At 52.3% G+C, this 16,246-nt stretch overlaps 1 protein-coding gene across 1 annotated transcript; it reads left to right on the top strand.

The window, feature by feature from the left end:
- Window positions 1–361: 361 nt before the first annotated feature.
- On the top strand, window positions 362–14,330 carry LOC147097264 (uncharacterized). The gene is made up of 4 exons (XM_085971984.1): window positions 362–874; window positions 1,322–1,478; window positions 1,638–2,249; window positions 14,302–14,330. The coding sequence occupies exons 1-4, from the start codon at window positions 629–631 to the stop codon at window positions 14,328–14,330; spliced, it is 1,044 nt and encodes a 347-aa protein (XP_085828110.1). The 5' UTR covers window positions 362–628.
- The last annotated feature ends 1,916 nt before the right edge of the window (window positions 14,331–16,246 follow it).

The following is a 16,246-nucleotide window of genomic DNA, read 5'->3' as shown; positions in this document are numbered from 1 at the left end:
CGCGCGCAGAAAATGACGTCACACCCTCGTGCAACGCCCTTTGGCCGCCCCGATTCCAAACTTCAGTCGGACCGCCCCATTGTGCGGCTGGCGGCCGGAGCGTTTGGAAAAAGGAACGCAACACAACCAGCGCGGGCCCCGGGGGGCGCAAATTAAAGGGGGCGTGCTCTCCAGTATAAAGGCCAGCCTTTTTTCAGAAAACACTCTTGTGTAACGCATTTCTGGAGACACAACAAGAAGGATAGCTAACTGGTTTCAAGCAGCAAGAGCTCAGGGGCTAGATTTTCAGTATAGGCAGTTTTGGGGCGCTAACCTTAGCGCCCGCCCGAAGTTAGCGCCCGCCCCAAAGTAGCGCCCCGTTGCCGGGAATTCAGTGGCTTCGCCCTAAGAGGTTGGTGGAGCGCTAAAAGAGGCGTTCCACTACTCTCTTTAGGCGCTAAGCCGGTGGTCCAGAGGGATAGCGCCCAGGCGGGGCGCAGCACGGGTGCGGTCATTTTTGCACTGACAGCAGACCCCGTGGTGCCGACCAGCTCTTAAAGGGGGAAGGGACGAATTGGTCTGCTGCCACGCCCTGCACACTGCAGCCTTGCAAAGAGGCCTCAACACTACTGCTCAGCCCCAGGGAGTCATGGCAACGCCAGAGAAGGCCCGTCAGCGTGCCCTGCGCTTCTCAGAGGGTGATCTGGACATAATGGTCACAGCTCTGGAGGTGAGGCGCAAGATCTTGTTTCCAGAGAGTGGGAGGAATCCAACCCACCACGACTACACCAAAGCCTGGAAGCAGATCGCCCAGAGGGTGACGTTCACCGGCGAGGCCCCCAGGACCCACACACAATGCCGTAAGAAATACAACGATCTGACCAGGATTGTGAGGGTGAGTAGCCTTTCCAGTCTCCTCCTCATTCTTGCATGTACACCTGACATGATGGGCAAAGGGACCTGAAAGTCCTTTTGGCCAGCCCTCAGCCAGCAGCATTGGGACAGTCATGAGCATCAAATGGCCATTCGGCACTCTACACTTTGGCCAAGCTATTCCACCATGGGAGGCAGTGGACAGTACATCAGGGCTTCACTCTGTCCAAGCTATTCCACCATGGGAGGCAGTGCACACTACATCAGGGCTTCACTCTGTCCAAGCTATTCCACCATGGGAGGCAGTGCACACTACATCAGGGCTTCACTCTGTCCAAGCTATTCCACCATGGGAGGCAGTGCACACTACATCAGGGCTTCACTCTGTCCAAGCTATTCCACCATGGGAGGCAGTGCACACTACATCAGGGCTTCACTGCGCACTTACAGCCCGTCCTTTCTCTTGCAGGCTAAAGTAGCGTTTAATCGCCAGGCCCGTGCCAGGGGTGGCCGCGCCAAGCTGCAGAAGCTCACTCGGCTGGAGGAGCGCGTGTGTGTGCTCATGGGAGCCCGTGTGATTGTCCCCACAGCGTGCGGTGTATCCGACCCTCCACTGCCCGGCAATGGTAAGGACCTCGCCTTTTGGCCCTCTCGCGTCGCACTGGCCCATCCGAGCTACCTCCTTTGCCACTGTCCCACCAATGCGCTGAATCCCACCAGTCCTAACTCCCTCGCTGACGCCGTCTCCTCACTCTGAAGCTACTCTTGTGCATTCCTGCTTTCAGCTGGTGACGACCAGGACCCTGAGGCTGCCAGTGACAGCACCTCCAACCAGGAGGAGGAGGAGGAGCAAGCCGGACCTTCGGGGGAACAGTCACGTCCCGCAGGAGAGGAGGAAATGCTCGACACCTCCTCACTGGACGAGTGCCTGGAGGAACTGTCGCAGGGCAATGCAGCTTCTGGGACCAGTGGCGTCCAGCCACCCAGCAGCCGTGCGCGTGGCCCGCGGCCTTCCCCCCAAAGGGGGGAAGGATCAGAGGGGAGTGCTGCTGCTCGGCACACTCGCCGTCACCAACGCGGCAAGGGTCCCCTAGTTCGGCCCCCTCCTCCCCAGCGGGAGAGTCGCGACTCCAGTCCGGACACCTTCACTTCGGAGGAGGTGCGGAAGCTCGATCAGATGGCCGACGACTCGGACCGGCGCCACACGGAGCTCATGAGCGTGGTGGGGCGCATGCCTGAGGCCATCGAGTCGCTGGCGACCAGTGTGCGCGAGTTCGGGGCAGCAACTGCCGCGACTGGCCGCATGCTAACTGATGCCGTCAAGACCCTGGCGGATGTGATGCGCGCGCACACCAGGACCACAGGGCCACTCACTGCTGCCACACGTGCTGTCTCAGGCAGGCATCGCCAGGGCAGGCGCCGCGCTGGACCATCCCAGCAAGCCGGCCGTCGGCTGATTGCTGCGGATCCTGCAGTGCGGGCCCGGCCGAGTGCCACCGCGCCACAGCACCAGCCAGCGCATCCCAGACGCCAGCTGGCCCACATTGCGCCATCCGTCGCCGCCATTCCCCCTCTGGGGCGTCAAGGGCAAGCGGCTGCAGCTGATGGTGGCCAGGCTCAGGTGCGCCACTCAGGAGACGGCCCCTCGAGGCCCAAACGCCGTGTAGGCTGCCCCCCAGTGGCATCTGGCGGAAGGGCATCTGAGCCTCAGGCGCCTTCCCCCAGCCTCGCAGCAGCCACTGGGCAGAGCTTGCGAAGGAGCAGCAGGCAGGGCAGGGGAGGCAAAATGCTGGCCAAGGTCTCGCCCTCGCGGGCCACTCAGTAGAGGGTGTGGCCAGCTTTCCTTTAATATGGCGGTGGCCATCTTTATTTTGCCCATGGTTGTGCTTTTGGAGGGCTTTTTTTTTGCGTTAGGCCGACGTTGAGGCCCGGTTTCAATAAAGGTGGAGTGGCTCCTCCCCAGTTTGTGGGAGTGAGTCGTTTGTTGGGCTTTTTGTGGGGCCCGTTTATTGTTTTAGGGGATTCATGTGGGAAGGGCTTTTCATTTTTGTTTAATAAATAATTATCTTTATTCATGCAGTCTCCATGGTTGTTCTTCTTAGTGTTTGTTGGCTTCGCCGGCTGAGGGCTTGCGGAGCGGCTGCATTCATCTTCCCTCATGGCCCCTGGCCATTCCCTGACAGGGGGCTTAGAAGTACCGTGTAATAAGGTGGCGTCGTGCGGCCCTTGGCCCTGGTCGCTCCCTCCTGGGAACGTACTCCTGCTCCTCCTCCTCCTCCTCCTCCTCCTCCTCATGCTCCTCCTGCTCCTCCTCCTGAGGTGCTGGTCCAACGTCAGGTGGCAGTGCCTGAGTCCTGCGGATAGCCAGGTTGTGTAGCATGCAGCAAACCACCACAAATTGGGAGACCCGGTCCGGCGAATACTGGAGAGCTCCTCCGGAGCGATCAAGGCAGCGGAACCGCTGCTTGAGGACCCCAATAGTTAGCTTGATGATGTTGCGGGTGGTTTGATGGCTCTCGTTGTAGGCCTCTTCAGCAGCGGTCCTGGGCGCGCGGAGCGGGGTCATGAGCCAGGTGCACAAAGGATAGCCTTTGTCCCCGAGTAGCCATCCTCTTGGGGGAGGCTGTGCCTGGAACATGTCATGCACAGTACTCTGCCGCAGGATAAAGGCATCGTGGCTGCTGCCTGGGAAGCTGGCATTGACTGCCATGATGCGCTGCTTGTGGTCACAGACCAGCTGCACATTCAGAGAATGGTAGCCCTTCCTGTTGCGATACTGCTCGCCATGCTCCAGAGGGGCCCGCAAAGCCACATGCGTACAGTCAATGGCGCCCTGCACCAAGGGGAATTCCCCGAGTCTGGAAAATCCCAATGCGCGCTGATGCTGGCTCTCCAGGGCCATGGGGAAGGAGATGAATTGGCTTCTCCTTCTGAACAGTGCTTCGGTCACCTGGCGGATGCAGCGATGCGCGCCGTACTGGGAGATGTTTGCTATGTCCCCAGCAGCGTATTGGAAGGAGCCGGTGGCATAGAAGTTCAATGCCACCATCACCTTCACTTCCACCGACAGAGACGTCCTGCACCTGAGCTTTGGCCGCAGATCTCGGCGAAGCAGGTGGCAGATCTCTGCAATCACCCCCTTTCGGAATCGGAGCCTTTTAACACATCGCGCGGCACTCATGTTTAGGTAGGAGCGCTGCTGGCGGTATAGCCTGACTGGGTAAGGACTACGTGGCCGACGCCTGTAGCCCCCTCTGCCTCTAGCCAGGGCTGCCCCTCTCACAATGCGTCTGCGAGCCCTACGGACATGGAGCTGCAGCTCCGCGTTGGCACCCCATGCAACCCCCATCAAATCCTGGCAAACACTCTAATTTCCAAATGGCCACTTGCAGCGCTGTTGCCTGAGTCCAAAAATACCTGGCTCTTGCTGCTTGAAACCAGTTAGCTATCCTCCTTGTTGTGTCTCCAGAAATGCGTTGCACAAGACTGTTTTCTGAAAAAAGGATGGCCTTTATACTGGAGAGGACGTTCCCTTTAATTAGCGCCCCCCGGGGCCCGCGCTGGTTGTGTTGCGTTCCTTTTTCCAAACGCTCCGGCCGCCCGCCGCACAATGGGGCGGTCCGACTGAAGTTTGCAATCGGGGCGGCCAAAGGGCGTTGCACGAGGATGTGACGTCATTTTCTGCGCGCGCATCCGGGCGGGCGCTAAACTTTGCGCCGGCGCTAACGGGCAACTTAATTTGGGGCGGGGCGCAAACTGCGCTGCGCCCGGGCGCTACACGCATAGCGCCCGGAAATCACTTCTCTTAAGGCGCTAACTGCTGGCGCAAGCAACTGAAAATCTAGCCCCAGGTATTTTTGGACTCAGGCCAGAGCGCTGCAAGTGGCCTTTTGGAAATTTGAGTGTTTGCCAGGATTTGATGGGGGTTGCATGGGGTGACAACGCGGAGCTGCAGCTCCATGTCCGTAGGGCTCGCAGACGCATTGTGAGAGGGGCAGCCCTGGCTAGAGGCAGAGGGGGCTACAGGCGTCGGCCACGTAGGCCTTACCCAGTCAGGCTATACCGCCAGCAGCGCTCCTACCTAAACATGAGTGCCGCGCGATGTGTTAAAAGGCTCCGATTCCGAAAGGAGGTGATTGCAGAGATCTGCCACCTGCTTCGCCGAGATCTGCGGCCAAAGCTCAGGTGCAGGACGTCTCTGTCGGTGGAAGTGAAGGTGACGGTGGCATTGAACTTCTATGCCACCGGCTCCTTCCAATACGCTGCTGGGGACATAGCAAACATCTCCCAGTACGGCGCACATCGCTGCATCCGCCAGGTGACCGAAGCACTGTTCAGAAGGAGAAGCCAATTCATCTCCTTCCCCATGGCCCTGGAGAGCCAGCATCAGCGCGCATTGGGATTTTCCAGACTCGGGGAATTCCCCTTGGTGCAGGGCGCCATTGACTGTACGCATGTGGCTTTGCGGGCCCCTCTGGAGCATGGCGAGCAGTATCGCAACAGGAAGGGCTACCATTCTCTGAATGTGCAGCTGGTGTGTGACCACAAGCAGCGCATCATGGCAGTCAATGCCAGCTTCCCAGGCAGCAGCCACGATGCCTTTATCCTGCGGCAGAGTACTGTGCATGACATGTTCCAGGCACAGCCTCCCCCAAGAGGATGGCTACTCGGGGACAAAGGCTATCCTTTGTGCACCTGGCTCATGACCCCGCTCCGCGCGCCCAGGACCGCTGCTGAAGAGGCCTACAACGAGAGCCATCAAACCACCTGCAACATCATCGAGCAAACTATTGGGGTCCTCAAGCAGTGGTTCCGCTGCCTTGATCGCTCCGGAGGAGCTCTCCAGTATTCACCGGACCGGGTCTCCCAATTTGTGGTGGTTTGCTGCATGCTACACAACCTGGCTATCTGCAGGACTCAGGCACTGCCACCTGACGTTGGACCAGCACCTCAGGAGGAGGAGCAGGAGGAGCATGAGGAGGAGGAGGAGGAGGAGCAGGAGTACGTTCCCAGGAGGGAGCGACCAGGGCCAAGGGCCGCACGACGCCACCTTATTACACGGTACTTCTAAGCCCCCTGTCAGGGAATGGCCAGGGGCCATGAGGGAAGATGAATGCAGCCGCTCCGCAAGCCCTCAGCCGGCGAAGCCAACAAACACTAAGAAGAACAACCATGGAGACTGCATGAATAAAGATAATTATTTATTACACAAAAATGAAAAGCCCTTCCCACATGAATCCCCAAAAACAATAAATGGGCCCCACAAAAAGCCCAACAAACGACTCACTCCCACAAACTGGGGAGGAGTCACTCCACATTTCTTCAAACCGGGCCTCAACGTCGGCCTAACGCAAAAAATAAGCCCTCCAACAACACAACCATGGGCAAAATAAAGATGGCCACCGCCATATAAAAGGAAAGCTGTCCACACCCTCTACTGAGTGGCCCGCGAGGGCGAGACCTTGCCCAGCCTTTTGCCTCCCCTGCCCGGCCTGCTGCTCCTTCGCAAGCTCTGCCCAGTGGCTGCTGCGAGGCTGGGGGAAGGCGCCTGAGGCTCAGATGCCCTTCCGCCAGATGCCGCTGGGGGGCGGCCTACACGGCGTTTGGGCCTCGAGGGGCCGTCTGCTGAGTGGCGCACCTGAGCCTGGCCACCATCAGCTGCAGCCGCTTGCCCTTGACGCCCCAGTGGGGGAATGGCGGCGACGGATGGCGCAATGTGGGCCAGCTGGCGTCTGGGATGCGCTGGCTGGTGCTGTGGCGCGGTGGCACTCGGCCGGGCCCGCACTGCAGGATCCGCAACAATCAGCCGAGGGGCGGCTTGCTGGGATGGTCCAGCGCGGCGGCTGCCCTGGCGATGCCTGCCTGAGACAGCGCGTGTGGCAGCAGTGAGTGCCCCTGTTGTCCTGGTGTGCGCCCGCATCACATCCGCCAGGGTCTTGACGGCATCAGTCAGCATGCGGCCACTCGCGGCAGTTGCTGCCCCGAACTCACGCACACTGGTCGCCAGCGACTCGATGGCCTCAGGCAGGCACCCCACCACGCTCATGAGCTCCGTGTGGCGCCGGTCTGAATCCTCGGCCAACTTATCCAGCTTCCGCACCTCCTCCGAGGTGAAGGTGTCCGGACTGGAGTCGCGACTCTCCCGCTGGGGAGGAGGGGGCCGAACTAGGGGACCCTTGCCACGTTGGTGGCGGCGAGTGTGCCGATCAGCAGCACTCCCCTCTGATCCTTGCCCCCTTTGGGGGGAAGGCCGCGGGCCACGCGCACGGCTCCTGGGTGGCTGGACGCCACTGGTCCCAGAAGCTGCATTGCCCTGCGACAGTTCCTCCAGGCACTCGTCCAGTGAGGAGGTGTCAAGCATTTCCTCCTCTCCTGCGGGACGTGACTGTTCCCCCGATGGTCCGGCTTGCTCCTCCTCCTCCTCCTGCTCGGAGGTGCTGTCACTGGCAGCTTCAGGGTCCTGGTCGTCACCAGCTGAAAGCAGGAATGCACAAGAGTAGCTTCAGAGTGAGGAGACGGCGTCAGCGAGGGAGTTAGGACTGGTGGCATTCAGCGCATTGGTGGGACAGTGGCAAAGGAGGTAGCTCGGATGGGCCAGTGCGACGCGAGAGGGCCAAAAGGCGAGGTCCTTACCATTGCCGGGCAGTGGCGGGTTGGCTACTCCGCACGCTGTGGGGACGAGCACACGGGCTCCCATGAGCACACACACGCGCTCCTCCAGCCGAGTGAGCTTCTGCAGCTTGGCGCGGCCACCCCTGGCACGGGCCTGGCGATTAAAGGCTACTTTAGCCTGCAAGAGAAAGGACGGGCTGTAAGTGCGCAGTGTAGCCCTGATGTAGTGTGCACTGCCTCCCATGGTGGAATAGCTTGGCCAGAGTGAAGCCCTGATGTAGTGTGCACTGCCTCCCATGGTGGAATAGCTTGGACAGAGTGAAGCCCTGATGTAGTGTGCACAGCCTCCCATGGTGGAATAGCTTGGCCAGAGTAGAGTGTAGAGTGCCGAATGGCCAATTGATGCTCATGACTGTCCCAATGCTGCTGGCTGAGGGCTGGCCAATAGGACTTTCAGCTCCCTTTGCCCATCATGTCAGGTGTACATGCAAGAATGAGGAGGAGACTGGAAAGGGTACTCACCCTGACAATCCTGGTCAGGTCGTTGTATTTTTTACGACATTGTTTGTGGGTCCTGGGGGCATCGCCGGTGAACGTCACCCTCTGGGCGATCTGCTTCCAGGCTTTGGTGTAGTCGTGGTGGGTTGGATTCCTCCCACTCTCTGGGAACAAGATCTTGCGCCTCACCTCCAGAGCTGTGACCATTATGTCCAGATCACCCTCTGAGAAGCGCAGGGCACGCTGACGGGCCTTCTCTGGCATTGCCATGACTCCCTGGGGCTGAGCAGCAGTGTTGAGGCCTCTTTGCAAGGCTGCAGTGTGCAGGGCGTGGCAGCAGACCAATTCGTCCCTTCCCCTTTAAGAGCTGGTCGGCGCCACGGGGTCTGCTGTCAGTCCAAAAATGACCGCACCCGCGCTGCGCCCCGCCTGGGCGCTATCCCTCTGGACCGCCGGCTTCGAGCCTAAAGATAGTAGTGGAACGCCTCTTTTAGCGCTCCACCAACCTCTTAGGGCGAAGCCACTGAATTTCCGGCAACGGGGCGCTACTTTGGGGCGGGCGCTAACTTCGGGCGGGCGCTAAGGTTAGCGCCCCAAAACTGCCTATACTGAAAATCTAGCCCTTAAAGTTTTACCAACATGGATGTTATTAACGTCTGTGCCAAGACAAATAAAACTCAAGATTTGCTGAGTGAAAGGAACCTTAAAAAATGCTGGAATTTCAGTTTGTGTAAAAGTGTGTATTAAAGTGTGAAAGTTTTCCTGACTATGAATGTTTAAGAAGTTACAGTATTCCTTTTCTCTGAAAGTCTGTCTTTAAAACAAAAAGGGGGAGAAATTGGGTGGAGCCGCAAACGGGGCGCCAAGCTCGCCTGGGCGCCGGATTTAGTGCAGCGTTCGGAGCAGTTGCGACCACTGGAAATTCAGCTTGAGCGCCCCAAGAAGGACATGGGGCGAGGCTCGACGCGCTCCGCGTCCCTCTTAGGGCGCTGAAACTGAATATCGCAGCGCTACGTGCCGCAGCGCCACACGCTGCGGCATGGCGCGCTGCGGTACTGCAGGCCTTCCTCCCATTCTTAAGGGGGAGGGGCCTGCACCAGTGCGATCGGAGATCACGGGTGCCGGCAAAAGAGCCCGGCACCGAGGAGAAGTGCCGGGCTCTCAGAAAACAGCTGGCAAAGCTGCGGGGGGTGATCAGGGGGCCAGGGACGGAGGTGCTGGCAGGCGGCCGCCGAAAAAAACGGCCGCCCCGCACCTCCACCTTAATTTGCGCCACTGCCGCCACAGGTAGGCCCCGTGAACCGGGCGCCATTTGCGAACGGCGCTACAGAGGCGGTCGCTGCCAAATATTGCAATTGGGGCGGTGGTGGGGCACTGCGCACACCGATGATGTCATCAGTGGCGGCGCAGCGCAACAGGCTAACGCCGCCATTAGCGCCCCAGCTAAATATCGCGGGAGGCGTGGCCAGTGGCGCTAAAGCCACTGAGTGCCCTCTTTAGGCGCTAACTGGTGGCACAGCCCACCAAATTTCTAGGCCAAAGTGTCTGTTATGTGTGTTTTAGCTCCACCCACTTCTCTGTGTTAAAAGCCGTTTAACCCTTTTGTCTTGTCTTGGATTTTGGAAGTTTTAAGAATGTACGAATAAGATTGTGCACCCAGAATTGGAAAAAAAACTTTGAACTACAATTTAAGTTAAGCTGGTGTAGAAAAGCTGAGAAAAACAAAAAGTTTGTTTAATAAAAGATTAAATTTCCATCTAAGATTTAACCTTAGAGTCACGGTTGCTATGGTGAAATTTCCAAAGCAGTTTGATTTGATTTGTTTAAATGTGAAAACCTAATTTTTCTCCAGTTGTATTCAGTGTTTTTACAGTCATTTGAAAAGGCATCTGAAGAAAGGACAATAAAAAATATGACGTAATTTACTGTTTTCTGCAAGCATGTGCTATTTTGTTTCGTTTTATCTGTTCTGTGTTTCGTTAGTACAGTATTGGCCTGAATTAGATTGGAATTTTTAAGGTTAACTAACCTATTAAATTGTGAAAACACAACTGTCTTTTTGATCGGGAAAGTTTTTTAAAATTTATGTGAAGTGACGCAATTGCGTGCGCCTGACAATGTTAACCCTTTCCACCGACAGCTGTTTAAGTTCACCAAGCAACAACTTTAGCATTACTGAATGAAATTTAAAGATATTGGACATTATTAAATTTAAGTTTCTTAATTTTATGTTAATATTTCCCCACAGTGACAAAAGGAAAATTATGATTTGATAAATTAACCCCTTGGGCTCTTAAGCAGAGCCACAATGGATTCTCTGCTTTATTTTGTTATATGGAAGTTACCTTGTAAACTAATTGCAGCACTTCTGTCTCTAATGTTAAAACACCTTGTAAACCACCTAGCCTGGGAATCACTTGTTTCTGAAATGGAATTGATAAGATAAATTGCTAGAAATGAAATTGAACATTGACAAAACCTGTCAGTTCAACAATACTGCTGTTTGGATTTTGGGATAATTTTGAAATGACAAAAAGGACTCAGGCAGTATATATTGGGTTACTTTTGGGAAAATAAAAGATCCTCTAAAATAATGATAAATAAAAAGTGTTAATAACTTGGACCAAGTGAGAATGTTTGATCTATGTTTTCTATCTTAAATATTGTACTGGACAGTAAAGTTCCTCCAGGGCTCATGAATGAGATATGAATGGTAATTAATGGGATGTGTAAAATGGAGAAAGGACATGATTGAGGGTGTGAGATAGAAACAGGAAAATTTTCATACTTTCTAGTGAAAGTCAGGAAAGTGTAGTTATGAATAGTAAATTGATAACTTTCTCTTGGAGACATTTGTGCCCCTGCCTATAATGAACTTTTTAAGAAAACTGAATTTGATAGCTACCCGAGACATCGGGACCATGCAGAGGAAGATGAGCAAAGATCTCCAGATGACTACAATCTTTTGATAGGATCACCTGAAAGCCTGAGAATGGCTTATATTGGATGGCACGTGCGGCACGACATTGAGATACCAGTATGAGTGTGCAAATGTGATTTGTTACGTATGAAGCAATTACCATCCGGAAATGCATGGTAAATCTGCACTGAAGAATGGACCTCAGACATGCTCAGTTACTTGACAACAGCAAGACATGAAATGGTTAATGTGGCTCAGGAGAGTGAGACAACTTTTAAAGCATTGACACATACTCCATCGAAAAACTATCTAATTAATGAAACAATCAGAATAGAGTTAAACACACTGGTACCTGTTAGAGGAATTGAAATTGAAGTTTAAGTGGAGAGTTACATGGAATTTGGATTGGGAGAATTGAGGGCTAAGGAGAAATCATGTTTAGTAAGAATTATCCACAAGATGGATATGAGTAAAAGAGAGATCTGGAGAATCTTTTAAGTCCGTAACATGTTGATTAGATGTTAAACTGTAATGTCGCTTAAAATGATTTGTAAGACTGAATTTAACTTGTAACTGTAATAATTGTGTTTTGTAGGTAAGAGTGTGGGAAAAACCAGTATGAATCCAGTATGAGGTGGTTTTGGTGGTGCCTCCTGTGTCACTACTACCGCAACTACCATGCTTTACGGGTCTAACAGGACCTGTCCCATCAACCAACATGTTTTACTCAATATCAGAACCTATGCTCAAGTGAAACTGACAGTAAATGAGATAATTAAGTATGAGCTGCACAATTATGTGGCACAATTCGGATACTACATTCCTCTGTTGCCTGAGGGCTTCGACTGAACTCCTCCCTAAAGCATTTTTATGTTTTGGAGCAAGACAATTCGAGAATAGATATTGAAATTTACAGCATAGGTGACGACTCACCTGGTGGGATATTGGGCTTAATACATCAGCACACCCTTAGGTTCGTATTATTTCACATGCTCTGGTGGTTCTCCAACTTATAATGATAATGTATTTGATATAAGTAACCCATGTAGTAAGACATAAGCCAATTGTGTACTCATGCCTATGACTAACCAGCACCAACAAATTAATTGAGCACACCGAAAGAGAAGATCCGAAGCAATGTAATGGAGACCCCAGGCGGGGGAAGATCAGGAAAGATCGAAGAAACCGAGGACACCCCAGGCGGGGCAGAACTGGAACACCGGAACAGGGAATTGAACCTATGTGAGAGGTCGGAGGTTGCTCCTCCCCCTCAAAGGAGTGGACTGTAAGAAAGGGGAAAATCTTCATTTTCGAGACTCCCTATTAACTAACGCCCAAGTTAAGAGAGCAATAAGAACTAGCTAGATTAGTCAAGAGCCGATTGTGAGAAGTGAATAAGAATATTTCCTTCTCAAGGTGGGGAGATGTAAGAAATCTTGGATTGAAAGAAATAACAGTCTGTTATGGGTTCCCTAGATCAACGGTTTGCCTAAGTTGATGCCACAGAAAGATTCCAGTCATGTCAGAAAAATAGCTGAACAGAGAGTTGAATTACAAGGTCAGATCACAAAAACAGGCCTTCGAGTGGGCATAACTGGGCCTGATAAGGGATGCAGCAAGGAGCTGTAGGATAAGCAAGCTGTCTACAAGAGGGCAACAAGACCTTTAGAACAGAGATAAGGAGGAAAATGACATCAAGAGGCTATGAGGGGGCTGTCATAGGTAGCCTCTCCCTTGTAATTGGACAATGCGATGGGTAAAAATAATTGACACCAGGTATCCACCAGCCCACCAAAATAATGTATAAAAATAATGGACCGAGAAAGAAATAGTCAGGCAGTTAGGGGCGAAGGCTTCCCCGAGGTGGCTACGGCCTAACTCCTTGGTCAAGTTTAGCCTCTGAGGTGGCTGACGGCCTAACACCTCCAACAGCTTGAGAGACGACCCAACAGAAGTGACCACTGCAGCAGACTGCAGGAATCCACCCAATCCGAGACCACCGTACTGCCTCACCATCCATCCGGTTTTTTCGTTCCGTTCCAGGGCCATAGGTCGCCCGCATCTGTCATGGGTTGTATGTCTATTATACTTAGCTTAAACCATATGTAATATCCTGATTATGCTTTAAACTGTAGCTCTTTAATAAAAAGCCTTATAAACTCTTAAAACCCTTTGGGTAATCTGTGTGAGACCTGTGACCCAAATCTTACACTTAGCCACCATCCTCTTTCTCTTAATATATTTGTAAAATCCATTTGTGTTGTCCTTAATATCCCTCACGAGGTTTTTCTCGTATTCCCTTTTTGCAGCTCTTGCTACTTTCTTCATATCCCTTTGCTGCTCTTTATATCTCTCCCAGTCTGCGGGATCTCTACTATTCTTTGCATTCATATTATCTCTTTCTTTTAATTTGATACTATCTCTCACTTCTCTTGTTGACCAAGGTTAGTTAATTACACACATAGAGCTCTTGCCCCTTTGGGATATGTACAGGCCTTGTATTCGACCAAATATTTTTTGGACACCTCCCACTGTTTGTCTGTAGATTTATCTATTAACAGTTCTGCCCAGTCCATGGTGGTCATCCATGCCTTTGTTGCCTCTAGACTTGACTATTCCAACGCACTCTTGGCTGGCCTCCCACAATTCCACCCTACGTAAACTTGAGGTCATCCAAAACACTGCTGCCGTGTCCTAACTCGCACCAAGTCCCGTTCGCCCATCACCCCTGTGCTCGCTGACCTACAGTGGCTCCCAGGTAAGCAGTGCCTCGATTTCAAAATTCTCATCCTTGTTTTCAAATCCCTCCAGGGCCTTGCCCCTTACTATCTCTGTAATCTTCATTAGCGCCACAACTCCCCGAGATATCTGCGCTCCTCTAATTCTGTCCTCTTGAGCATCCCTGATTATAATCGCTCAACCTTTGGCGGCCATGCCTTCAGCCGCCTGGGCCCTAAGCTCTGGAATTCCTTGCCTGAACCTCTCCACCTTTCTACCTCTCTTTCCTCCTTTAAAACGCTCCTTAAAACCTACCTCTTTGACCAAGCTTTTGGTCACCTGCCCTAATTTATCCTTATGTGGCTTGGTGTCAAATTTCTTGTATTAAAATACTCCTGTGCAGCACCTTGGGACGTTTTCCTACGTTAAAGGCGCTATATAAATACACGTTATTGTTGTTGTTGTTGTCAGTCAATTCCTGTCTCATCTCTCCAAAGTCAGCCATACTTAAATTTAAAATCTTGGTTTGTGACTTGCCCTTTTCCCTCTAGACCTAATATTGAATTCAATCATATTATGGCCACTGTTAATTAGGTGCTCCTTTCTTCTTAGGCAGCTGATCATCTTTATCATTAAATCAATAACGAATTTAGGCTCATTACTCATTAAACCTAAGATGGCTTGTTCTCTTGTTGGTTCAGGAACCTATTGTTCCAGAAAACTGTCTTGAATACACTAAAGAAGTTCGCTGCCATTGGGCCTTGAGTTGTTCTGCTTCTCCCAATCTATGTGAAAATTGAAGTCTCCCATTATTATCACTTTGGGGGAACCTAGGAGGAGATTTGTCTTGGTGGGCATTGGGAAGGGGGTCAAGCAGCAGAGGCCGCTGAATGGCTGGCCTCAACCTTACTGACAAAGAAATCCATGAACACTTTGCACTTGTTGGAGGTGAGGGTGGGAAAGGAAAGTTTTATGAGATGGTTGGCAATGGAGCAAAGTATCTTTGCCCTTTAGGATGGATGATCCTGGAATATCTCTGCTTTCTGCAGAGGAGAGTGAGGCCTGATAGTGCTTGACATGGTCTAGCCAAGTCTGGTAATGGATGGCTCAATCAGCTGTGTGCCAGATATGCTCAAGTCTGCACCACTTGGATTTGAAGGAGTGAAGATGGGTGGCATAGCAGGATTGGGGGAGCAAGGGTCATACTGGGGACAAGGACATCAAAGGTGAAGGTGAGTGAATGGTTGCACAGATCAACAGTTGCAGAGGTATGGTGGCAAATGGGAGGCCAAGGGTTAGACAGCTGGCAGCTTCAGAGGGCCGTTGTCAGTGACTTGGGGGGAAAAAAATTTCCCGGGGTGTTTGGCAGACAAAAGTGGGGTTGGAAATGGGTAGGGAAATGTGTTTGGTGAGAGATAGAAAGAAATAGTTGGAGCTGGCCTTGTCTGTAATCGAGACCACGTGAGATGGCGAGTCAAGCAGGTGGCCATTAATATACGTAGGGGAGTTGAAATGGGGGAAGAGGTTTAGGCAGAGCAGTGAAATGAGAGGTGAAAGAGCAAAGTAAAATGAGATGGAGATTGAAATTACTGAGGATGAGGAGTCCCTCATAATCTATATAAAAACCTTAGTAAGAACACAGTTGGAGGACTGTGTGCAGGTTTGGCCTCCACACTGTAGGAAGGATGTTAAGGGAATAGAGAGGGTACAGCACAGATTCATTAGGATGATGCCTGGTATGAGGAATTAATTGAAGAACGACTTGAAAAATTTGAGTTGTTTTCATTAGATAAGGTTGTGGCGGAGCCACCAAAGGACTCAGAGCGGTTGTACATAATTCCTTTAACAGCAATGTAGTTACTGTCTGTGCCTGTACTTTTAATTACACTGTTTGACTGTACAATGTCTAGTTACCTTTACAGCGCGGTTTCAACGTGATGACATCATGCCGTTAGTCACGTGATTCCCCAGTGGCGGGAAGAACGTGATGACGTCATGACGTCAGCCTTCAGACCAGAGGATCAGTCCTCGTGGAGCCTTCAAGGAGAGCAGACCTGTATTTGATGTATTCCAGCAGTTTCTAGTTAAAACCTGTTTTGTTCCATTAAAGTTCATTGTTTTAATTGCCTGAGTCGAACTCAGTCTTTTTGATAGGAACCTCCATTCCTACATTGGTGACCCCGATTTTTACGAACAATTTTCGTGGAAGATTCATCATGGACACGAACGCCGTCATGCTGAAACTGCCACAGTTCTGGGAGCAACAACCAGACGCTTGGTTTATCCAGGCTGAAGCCCAGTTCGCCATCAGGAACATCATCGCGGATCAGACCCATTATTATTACATGGTCTCCGCCCTCGACAGCGCAACTGCCTCACGGATCATCAGCCTCCTCGGTAGTCCTCCTACTGACAGCAAGTATGATGCGATTAAGGCGCGGTTGCTTCAGGTCTTTGGGCTCTCGAAGTCAGAGCGCGCTCGCCGGCTCATCATGATGCCTGGCCTCGGAGACTCCAAACCGTCCGAGCTCATGAGCCAAATGCTCACGCTCTTGGGTGCTGAACCGGAATGCTTCCTCTGCCAAATGCCTGAGCAGGTATAGGCTGCCCTAGCCAGATCCGACATTACAGACTGCGCCGAGCTTG

The sequence above is a fragment of the Somniosus microcephalus genome, chromosome 32 (assembly GCF_052327205.1).
Source record: "Somniosus microcephalus isolate GS21.2 chromosome 32, FLI_Smic_1.0, whole genome shotgun sequence".
NCBI classification, from domain to species: domain Eukaryota; kingdom Metazoa; phylum Chordata; class Chondrichthyes; order Squaliformes; family Somniosidae; genus Somniosus; species Somniosus microcephalus.
Note: the sequence above shows the minus strand (reverse complement) of the source record. Positions and strands in the feature narration are given on the sequence as shown.

Coding starts and splice junctions, on each gene's coding strand:
- LOC147097264 (XM_085971984.1), top strand. CDS start 629: ATGGCAACGCCAGAGAAGGCCCGTCAGCGTGCCCTGCGCTTCTCAGAG. Junction 875..1,321: donor ATCTGACCAGGATTGTGAGG/GTGAGTAGCCTT, acceptor TTTCTCTTGCAG/GCTAAAGTAGCGTTTAATCG. Junction 1,479..1,637: donor CCCTCCACTGCCCGGCAATG/GTAAGGACCTCG, acceptor TCCTGCTTTCAG/CTGGTGACGACCAGGACCCT.